Source organism: Solanum lycopersicum, chromosome 6 (genome assembly GCF_036512215.1).
Source record: "Solanum lycopersicum chromosome 6, SLM_r2.1".
Taxonomy (NCBI): Eukaryota; Viridiplantae; Streptophyta; class Magnoliopsida; order Solanales; family Solanaceae; genus Solanum; species Solanum lycopersicum.
The window spans coordinates 49564617-49576072 of record NC_090805.1 but is presented as its reverse complement, the minus strand read 5'-3'; the positions used below and the strand labels follow the sequence as shown (position 1 = coordinate 49576072).

At 39.2% G+C, this 11456-nt stretch overlaps 1 protein-coding gene across 1 annotated transcript; it reads right to left on the bottom strand.

The window, feature by feature from the left end:
* Nucleotides 1-588: 588 nt before the first annotated feature.
* On the bottom strand, nucleotides 589-7149 carry LOC101251787 (uncharacterized). The gene is made up of 8 exons (XM_004242028.2): nucleotides 7113-7149; nucleotides 6881-7039; nucleotides 5400-5452; nucleotides 4249-4327; nucleotides 3573-3655; nucleotides 2664-3432; nucleotides 2226-2477; nucleotides 589-1994 (listed from the first exon to the last, which is right to left on the bottom strand). The coding sequence occupies exons 1-8, from the start codon at nucleotides 7147-7149 to the stop codon at nucleotides 589-591; spliced, it is 2838 nt and encodes a 945-aa protein (XP_004242076.2).
* Nucleotides 7150-11456: the final 4307 nt, after the last annotated feature.

The following is an 11456-nucleotide window of genomic DNA, read 5'->3' as shown; positions in this document are numbered from 1 at the left end:
GCCACTCCACCAGTAATGTTGTCTCAAATCACGATACATCTTCGCTGTACCCAGATGGATAGAATATCTAGACTCATGAGCCTCCGAAAGTATTAATTGTATCAAATCTCTAACTCTCGGGACACAAATGTGACCGGCGAATCTCAACACTCCATCAGGATCTAAGGTATCCTGATCACCATTACCCGCTAACACTCGGTCTCTAAGGGACCCCAGGGCCTTATCCTCAAATTGACAACCACGGATCCTATCATACAAAGAAGACTGAACTCCCATATAAGCCAAGACGCGTCTAGAATCTGAGATATCTAATCGAACCATGCTATTGGCTAAAAACTGAATGTCCAAAGCCAAGGGTCTTTCACCTGCAGATAAGAATGCTAGACTACCCATACTCACCGCCTTTCGGCTCAAGGCGTCTGCTACCACGTTCGCCTTGCCCGGATGATAGAGAATGGAGAGATCATAATCCTTCAGGAGCTCAATCCAACGACGCTGCCTCGAATTAAGGTCCCTCTGGATCATGATGTACTGAAGACTCTTGTGGTCAGTATAGATTTCACATCGAACTCCATACAAGTAGTGCCTCTAAATCTTAAGCGCGAAAACTACCGCTGCTAACTCCAAGTCATGGGTGGGGTAGTTGCGCTCATGGACCTTAAGCTTCCTCGACGCATACGCAATTACCCGGCCCTGCTGCATCAATACACAACCCACACCAACACCAGACGCATCACAATAAATCATGAAACCCTCGCCCTCAATCGGAAGAGTAAATATAGGAGCGCTAGTAAGCAACCCCTTGAGCTTCAGAAAGCTCATCTCACACTCCTCCGACCACACAAAGGGAATATCCTGGCGACTCAACTGAGTCAAAGGAGCTGCAATAGTAGAAAAGCCCTCAACAAAATGCCTGTAGTAACTCGCTAACCCGACAAAGCTACGAACCTCAGTAACAGAAGTGGGTCTGTCCCAATCACGAATAGCTTCAATCTTCGTCGGATCTACCCTAATACCCTCCTTAGACACCACGTGCCCCAAGAATGCTACAGATGCAAGCCAAAACTCGCACTTTGAGAACTTGGCATAAAGCTGCTGATTTCTCAAAGTCTGGAGCACTATCCTCAAATGCTGCTCATGCTCACTCCAGCTCCGCGAGTATACCAATATGTCATCAATGAAAATGATAACAAATGAATCAAGGTATGGCCTGAACACACGTGCCATCAAGTCCATAAAGGTGGCTGGGGCATTAGTCAACCCAAAAGACATCACAAGAAACTCATAATGGCCGTAACGAGTCCTATATGCAGTCTTAGGGATGTCTGCTGCTCTAATCCTCAGTTGATGGTACCCGGACCTCAAATCAATCTTAGAAAATATGGTGGCACCCTGAAGATGATCAAACAAATCATCTATTCGAGGCATAGGGTAACAGTTCTTCAGCGTAACCTTGTTCAGTTGCCTGTAGTCAATGCACATCCTCAAAGTCCCATCCTTATTTTTCACAAACAGAACAGGAGCACCCCAAGGCGACACACTCGGACGAATGAACCCCTTTTCTAAGAGGTCCTTTAACTGAACACTGAGCTCTGTGAGCTCTGCAGGAGCCATCCGATAAGGCGGAATAGAAATAGGACGGGTGCCAGGCTCCAAATCTATAGCAAAATCAATGTCACGCTCTGGGGGTAGGCCAGGTAGATCTGTAGGGAACACATCTGCATACTCTCTAACCACAGGAACTGAGTCAACTGAAGGGCCCTCCCTACTCACATCCCTGATGTGGGCCAAATATGCTAAACACCCAGAAGCAACCAACCACCTAGCTCGAATAAAAGAGATTATCCCCGTCGGTGTGTGACTATAAGCAGCCTTCCACAATACCGGGGGAACACCAGGCATGGATAAGGTAACAATCTTGGCATAGCAATCCAAGACCACATGATATGGGGATAACCAGTCCATGCCCAAAATCACATCAAAATCAATCATATCTAGCATAATAAGATTAGCTCTAGTATCACAACCCTAGATAGTCACTAAGTAAGATCGCAATACTTGATCCACTACTAAGAACTCACCTACCGGGGTCGAAACATGAACCGGCTCTGGCAAAGACTCAGACCTCATACCCAATCAGGGAGCAAAATAAATAGATACATACGAGAATGTGGACCTTGGATCAAATAATACCGTAGCAGGCTGATGGCATAAGAAAAGCGTACCTGAGATGACATCGTTAGATGCCTCAGCAGCCGCCCTTGTCGGGGCTGCGTAGAAATGGCCCTGAGCACCTCTACTTGGTGCACCCGGTCTACCACTTGACCTGCCTCCCCGAGCTCCACCCTTGGTACCCTGTTGACTCTCCCGACGAACCTGAATCTGACCACCTCCTCTAGCCGAAGAAGACACGGCTGAAACTGGTTTAGAAGTAGGTAGAGCTGGTACAATCGCCTCCCGACCTCGCCGGGGGCATTCTATAGACCAATGTTCAAGAGCACCACAATCATAACACCCCGAAGTTGAACGCCCTGTAACCCGACCGCGGCATGATGGAAAGGAATATTATCCCCTCAAATTCTGGCCTGTATTAGGACCACTCTGCTGATATTGGCCACCCTCAGAAATAGGTAATGTCGCCTGAACAGGCCGACTAGTCTAACCCTGCTCGAACCTCTGACGTGGCCTATCATATGAGTCCCTCCCCCTAGTCTGCGACTCGCTATAGCTGCCCTGGTAGCGTGCCCTCTTATCGCTGCCCCCTTGGGCCTCATGATGAATATGCTCCATGGATCGGGCATGATCGACCACATCAATAAAAGAACGGCCAGCTGAAACCATATGCTCTGTGTCAACCCTCAAACGGTATCGCAACCCACGTACAAAACAACGAACTCTCTCTCCCTCTGTGGGCAGGATCATAGTAGCATGGCGAGACAACTCATGGAACCTCGCCTCATACTCTGAAACAGTCATAGATACCTGCTCCAATCTAGAGAACTGATCACGAAGCCTATCTCTGACGCTCTGTGGCATGAACTGGGCCAAGAAAGCCTCTGAGAACTCACTCCAAGATATAATAGGAGATCCAACTGGCCTAGACTCTCGATGCGTACGCCACCACTGCCTGCCTGGCCTACGGAACTGATGGGCGGTAAAGTCAGCTCCTCTCGACTCCAAAAGGCCTAATGACTGTAACTGCTCCTGGCAAGTGAGCTTGAACTCATGAGCGTCCTCTCCAATCGCCCCTAAGAATATAGGCGGTGCCAACCTCTGAAATACCCCAAGAATCTTCTGATCCCGCAGTGGCATCTCTCTAAGCTCTAAAATTGGTGAGGCGAACACATGAACTGGTAGCGGCTGATCTTGCAGCGTTGGTGCTGGTACTGCTGGTGCTGGTGCCTGTCGCATATCCCCAATAGCTGCTAATATCTGAGTCAAAAGGGAATGAAGATCAGGTGCTGCAACTGGCGCGATTGGTGGTTGGGCTGGCCCCGGCCCCACTGGCTGTGGCGGTACATGCGCTGCATGAGGCTCCTCCTCCCTATCCCGGGCCGGTGCTGCGGCCCTACCTCGACCTCAGGGTCGATGTCTACCCCAAGCTGAGGCTCCGGGTGCATCTCCCCCGAATGCACTGCCTCGCGTGCGAGCCATCCTATAATAGAGTGAAACAACTGAGATTTTAAGAAACAAACAAGACACACGCGGCACGAATTTGAAACAAAATGGATATTTTCCTAAATACATCCTGTAGCCTGCTGAAGATAAGTTACAGACGTCTCCGCACCGATCCGCAGGACTTTACTAGACGTTAGCTCTGTAAAAGTGAGACCGTTGAACCTAGGGCTCTGATACCAACTTGTCACGACCCAATTTCTCGAGTCATGAAGGCACCTACTATAACCCACCAGTAGGTAAGCCAAACCACAACCCAAAAGAACACGTAATGGGTGTGACAGTAGAAACTAAACAAGACTAAGCAAAATTACTATAACAACATAAGCAAACCAAAACATAAATACAATAAGGATCCCTCCCAGAGCCTGGAAGTCACTAATACAGAGCTACCAACAAAATGAGTGCAAGTCCCAACAGTGGACCACCAAAACTAGACTGTCTCAAAAATTAATAGACAAGTCTTTATATAAACAGATGGAGACTGAAATAGTACAAAATGTTGTTGCTCACCTCTGTCTCCAGACCAGAAATGCTCCAAACTCGATCAACGCTGACTACTGGTGCTCAGACCTGCATCACGAAAATAGATGCAGAGTGTAGCATGAGTACCAAACAACAGGTACCCAGTAGGCATCATAGGCCGACTGAACTAGAAAAGTAAAGCACTATGAAAGGACGGAATCACAAAACTAATGGTCAAGAATAGAAGGCTAAGTAACACAATAATGCACACGAGTGTATAAAGATCTAACTAAATTAATATAAATAAGCTAACTACACCTAACTGGACCCACCATAAGCCCAGAAAGTACACTCGTGCACAAGTTTAAATAAAAACACGAACAGACCCCCATAAGCCCGACGAGTACACAAAATAACTATAACTTAATGAGAATAGAACTCGAAGCCAAAGAACACCGAACCAAAAAGTAGAATTTGATGGTACGGAGGTCGGGCCTTGAACCGGACGCTCACCAGAATTACACAAGTAGCTAATTGCAAAATATAAGTAACTGAGGCCGGACCTCTAACCGGATGCTCTACATACTTGAGGCCAGACCTCTAACTGGATGCTCTACATAAGTATGTGGATGTTCGAGGCCGGACCTTAAATCCGGATACCCGACAAAGATGTCGATATAGCTGCTGAAAGAGTCTTTATCTATCCTTAATCATATAAACCCGTGGAACACCATCCAGACTTAGCTAATCAATGTAAGTCCTTAAAGCTGAATCAAACTCAACTTTGAATCATGGAGCAGAATTTATTGTCACTGACGTAACTCGAGAAGCCGTAACATCGAGAAATAAGAGTAACTATTGCTAGAGCAAGCTTATCGTCTTTCTAAATACCAAACTATCTGACTCAAGTCTGCTACATCAGTCTACAAGGATTTAAGCCGGTCGAGCGACATCGGGGCTAAACTAAGTCCTACCGACTTTGAATCATGCATTTCTAAGGAAAACCCTAGTCAAACCTAAACTAAAGCCCAACATACTTCTGATTACCAGTATTCAAACATACAAGTAATTCATATAGCAATGAAGGTCAATTATTAATAATAAACATGCTCACAGTTACCCGATAATTCTCAGAAAAAGGTCGAAAATATGATTTTTAACACCTATGCATGATCCAATAACTACCCAACCCAAATTTCAACTAATCAACATGCATTCACATGTTCGAGTTCAATCTAAGAAGAGAAACCGTAGCCTACCTGAACGCAGATCACGCGCGCTCCAAAATTCACTTCTCTAGATCTTTTACTTCCTAAAAGGACTCGAAACGTTGATACACTATCAGAAACAGAGTCACGACGTTATTACGGTCATTAAAACACTAAAATCGCAAGAAACGGAGACGGATCAATTTCGCGGTCAAAATGGAAAAAGTGGGATCCGCGTTGAGAAATCCAGAATTAACCCCAAATAAAAGTCCTAAATAACTCTCAGAACTTTTATATCGTAATGGAACACAATTCAGGACTCAAGACAGTCCCAACATGAACATGCAACAACAAAAAACCCAAATTCTAAGCTAAAAATCAGCAACAATGGCAGCAACTACTTACAAGATTTTACCAAAAGTGAAGGTCCAACAGCCAAAACCAATCACACCACGACGATCCTCATGAAAACCCCCACAATATAGGCTCTTGAATCACTAGATTCGGACCTAAAATGGCCAAGAAATCACCTTCTAAAATTTCCCAAAACTTGTGCTCGAAAATGAGCTATGACAGCAGTTAAAACCCAAAATTTACCTCAAATTGGGTCCCCAAATTAGATTCCAAGCTCACCAATGCGTTGCCCTCGAAAAATCTCACAAATTAGCCTTTTGAATCGCCCAATTTGGACTTGTATAGCTCAAAATATAGAAATTTCAAAGTAAGACACAAAGGCTGAAGTTGGATTTTTATAAGGACGAATCTGGTCATTAAAAACCCAATTTCTGATCGTTAAAAGGGCTGCACCAGATTTCAGCTTTGCCTACTTTCTTTAAAGTCTCCGATGGGTGCTCGGAATCCGTTCGGAACCTGATAAAAATAAAACAGATATGCTACCCTACCAAAGTCGACATTCCGAACTCAAAGGCGCAGTCGAAATTTTCATCAGAGGTCATCTCGATAAAATGTGGGTCCCACTTCATTGGCCATTTTAAGTCAAAAACCACAGGGCTTGCAAAAATATCAAAAACCTCAAAACCCGAAAGAAGGGTCAAACTAGACCAAACTCGACATTCCGGAGCTAACCGCGCTGACGGAATTCTTATCCGAGCGCGTTTACTCAGAATGTTGACTAAAGTCAAACTTAGCCTTTAAACTTAAAGTTAAAACGCCTAATCACACCAACTCACACTGAAAACTTTGGGAGTCATGTCGACAATGCTACTAGACTAAAATGATCCTTCTGGAACTGATGGAATCGTCAAAATTGGATTCTGACTTGAAATTTTGATCGAAAATGGTCGTTCAAGATTCATAAGCTCCAAAAAAAATACTAAAGCTCACACAATAACCAAACGAATGACTAGGTGACCGATCTCTCAGTCCCAGCAAGTCATAAATGACTTGGAATCGTTATAGGAACGCTCTAAACGATGTACAGAAGATAAAACACTAAAAATAAAAAGAAGGGTCATTACAATATCCACTACTAAAAAGAACTTTCATCCGCGAAAGTAAGGGTTTAGAAGTACCTGAAGGCTCAAACAAGTCGGGAAACTGCTCTCGCATCTCCTGCTCGGTCTCCCAGGTAGCCTTCTCGACTGAACGATGCCTCCAACGGACCTTAACAATAGGAATGGCTCTCGAGAGCAATTTCCTCACATCTCTGGCTAGGATGGCAACTGGTTCTTCTACAAATGTAAAAAAAAGACTCATGGAATGCAACGTAACTGTAAAATAACTGAGGAGTTTGTTCCGAGACACCTACCGACGTGACAGGCAAAGCAGATCCATTTGACATTATCTATAGGTTCAACAGGATCCAATAAATCTATAGAGAAAGTATGAATTATCAGGTGTTGTTGGATATGTTTGAAGAAGAAGACAGGAGAAAAATACTTCAAGTTACTTCAATGGACAATCAATCTTCTTAATTCATGCTTTTGTAATAGAAAGTTTGAGGCTATAACTCAACTTTCTTTTTGATTGATAATTTTAACATTATTTAAGTATCCTCGTTTGTAATATCATCATGAATTGTATTACAAATTTTGTGTTTATAAGAAAATACATAATTCTTTCTAACTCTTATTTTCTTCATGCTATTTTTTACGTTTAATAAAAAGCGATTAGACAGACACTGTCTAGTGTTAAATTTGCCGAGGAAAAATGCATTACTAAATGGGGTGATCCACAGGTTCCTAATGAACGAGATTATCAAGATAGAGGTGGTGATCACCAGGTTCCTATCAAGCAAGATTTAGGTGCTAATGAGCAAAGTATTTATCAAGATGGAGGCGGTGATCAAGAGGTTCCTAATGAACAAGATTTAGATGTTAATGAGAAAAATCATAATCAACATGGAGGCGGTGATCAAGAGGTTCCTAATGAACAAATTTTAGATGATAATGAGCAAAATGATGATCAAGATGGAGGTGGTGATGAACAGAATCATGATCTAGATGGAAGGGATATTCAACAGGCTCCTAATGAACACAAATCATAAAAGTCGCAACTTTTCATAAAAGTCACAACTTTTCATAAAATTCGCAACATTTCATAAAAGTCACAACTCTTCATAAAAGTCGCAACTCTTCATTTTCCATTCACACCTTTTTAAAATCCAACAATCCCCCCGCATGAATGGGGAACGACTCGAAGACAAAGAAACAGACAAGTAAGTGTACTTTACTGTCGTTGAGTGGTTCGCTGACACCGGAGTTTTTGGTATCTATACTCTGGTGATTGAGATCATTTTACCCTGGGAGGTCATATTCCAAATCAAACTTCAGATACTAGAGGGGAATAAAATTTCCTTAAGGGGACACTGTGAATTCAGTGGACTTGATCTTTTTCCTATTAAAAAATTTCCAGATTCTGGTACGTGTTTTACAAACTTTAGATTTGTGAATTAATTTCAGTTCTTCTATTCTTTTGTTTTTCACTGATTCATTAAACTTGGTAACTTCGTGTTTCTGCAAAGTTTGTTGGAATCGGTAAGATTCTTTAGACACATATTAACAACAATTCTTCTTTAAGAAAAATATTTCGTATATTTTTTAAAAAAATTTGTTTCTGATTCTAGTTTCGCTACTAGTTTTAATTTTCTAGTTGTGAAAATGTTCTTAAACTTTGTTTTCTTATAAAGATGTTCAAAGTTTTGTTATAAGTATGTTTGGAATACAAGATGAACAACAATCTTAAGAAAATTACTATACTGTTAGTATTTTTTTGTATTCTACTGATTGAGAGAATCTGATCATGGAAGTAGAAGATAAATACATTACTTCTCCATAATTCGTTGCTTTGTTTTTGCAAAGTCGAAGTGAGAATGTGACAAAAAAAATTATGGTATTCCGTTTAAAGATTACCAGGTAACCTTCTTAAATTATCTAAGGAGGAAAATAGTTTCTAAGAGTAATCATCTTAGATTTTTTATTTATTTATTATGTGTATCTTTGGAAAAAGATTTGCAAACCATATGTTGTGGAATGAATTTTACTTCGCAGATATTGTTGCTTTTAAAATTCTTTAGTTTGCAAAAATGAGAGATGCATATTTTTGTTTGATAAATAGTATGTCAAATTGTTATAGTTGGAATACTATTTGATAAGAAAAACATTTCTATGTGATAAAGAATATGTGTTATTCTGTTTGGAGAAAAAAAAAGACTTTTGTAGTTTTGTACTCCATGAGAAATGTTAGTTTGTCTGATTTTTGTAGACTAAAAACTTTTGTGGTTTTATATTCTGGATAAATTGGACTCTGCAATTGGTTTGAAGAATATGAAAACTTCACATATTAAGTCAGTGTTGTACTTTTGATTTTCTATAAACTTCAATGTAACATAGAAATAAATTGTACAATTTTGTTTTGTCCTTATTGTTAATATTTAAAATACTAAGTGGCATGTCTATTTATGATATAGAAAAAATACCAGTGACTTAGAATTTGTGATTTTGTGTCTCTATGGAATGAACTTTGACATTGTATAAACACTGTCAAAGAGAATTGCAGCACTATAATTCTTTCGTAGAATAATGTTTCCAACATTAAAATATGTGGAAAAACTATTTTCAAATACTTGAAAAATATTTTTGAGATCACATTTGAAATGTGGGGGTTATTTGCTTATGATTAGACTTGGTATCTAATTTAACTTTGGAACAAAAGATATGAAATTCAATGATACTTTTGTATTATGCTATACCCACAAAATTCTTGGAGTATATTTGGTATTGTGGTTGTTGAGCTTCTCTATTACTAGTATATAGTGTGACTAGTATGAAACATCCAAATTATATATATATACTTGTTCAAAATAATTGTGTTTTTTTATGAAAAAAATTACTTAAAATGTTGTGATTTTTCATGAAAAGATGTCTATTATAATAAAAGTATTTGCATAGACATGAATATTGGTGAATAGTCATTTGTTATGTTTTTGTAAAAATAACAGTTGGACTATATTGTCTTTATTGAACCCGATGAAACTTTGTTCATAGGTAATTTTATAACAATCACATTGAAAGTTATGGAAATGTCCTTCTGAAAAGGATATTTGACAATCTAAACAATGTTTGTATCACACAAAATTGTAAGAAATAGGAACAAAATATTAGTGAGGAAAAATCTACCTCACGAAGAGCTTTTCAACTCAATGTTTTTATTTGTGTTTACTTGCTTGAGTTAATGTTTGTGACATGAACACTTGGGGCATGTCAATTACAAAACCTTGTAAGAAAAACTGATCAACTTAGAAGTTTTGCCTAACTTTGAGTGCAATAAATAAAAATGTCAAGTTTTTGTGGAATCTAAGTATGTTGAGAATTCTTATAAATCTGTTGAAAGGAATTCTAATCCCTTAGAATTGATTTACACTGACATTTATGATATGAAGTTAACACCATCTCATGGTGGGAAAAAGTATTTGTTACTTTTATTGAGAATTGCATTAGAAATGACTATGTCTATATGCTAAATTGTAAGGATGAAGCAATAGAAATGTCTAGACAATTTAATATCGAAGTTGAAAATCAGTGTAAAAAAATAATAAGAAGTGATAAGCATGGAGAGTATAAATCTCATTGTGCAGAAATATGTTTGGAAAGTGAAATATCAAACTATGCCCATATTCACCTCAATCTAATGAAAAAACGAACGTTGAAAGAAGTGATGGATGCATTATTTATAAGTTCGGGTCTACACAAAACTTGTGTGGAGGAACTATCCTTCTGCAAAAGGGATCAACAAAAAGTTTTGTCCTTTTAGAAAGAAAATGATTTTGTTTGATCACAATACAATTTTTTCCATATGAGAAATGGAAAGAAAGGAAATTCAACTTGAAATATTTCAAAGTGTGGGAGTATCTAGTCAAAGTCCAAGATCCTATTCCTAAAAGAATTAGAATAGGACCTATGACTGTGGATTATAAAATTAGACTTAAGTAGTCTAGAGAATGGCCTAAAAGTCCTAGGAAATGAAAAGGATAATGTACTTAATAAAGAGATTCAGAGGCTTAGTAAAATGTTAAAGGACATTTACTTCCTTCGAATATGATTTTGTAACATTTTCTTTGTCTTCTGTAGAATCATCCTTTGGAAAGATGGTGTCAATAAACAATATTGAAAGTTAATTGATCTTCTTCAAGAAAATAAACCTTTGGGTTCAAAATGAATCTTTAGAAGGAAAAATAACAGTTGATGGAACTGTTGAAAAATATAAAGCAAGACTTTGTGTCAAAGACTTTAGGGGAAAAAATAAGATTTTGATCTTTTCGATATATATACTCGTTAGTAATTAGAATTACATCCATTCGGATGCAAAAATTATTACTGTGGTATATGACCTCCAAATTCATCAAATGAATTTGAAAAGAACTTTCTTAAATGTAGAATTGGAGGAAGAAATTTACATGGAACAACCCGAGGGTTTTGTGGTACCTGGTAAATAAAAGAAAGTATGTGAACTTGTTAAGTCACATTATGGAAGCACCAAAACAATGACATAATTCAATCAAACCATGTCGGCAAATGGATTGAAGAATGATGGAAGTGATAAATGTGTTCACATTAAAATCATAAGGTCATTGTTTGTTTGTATATTGGT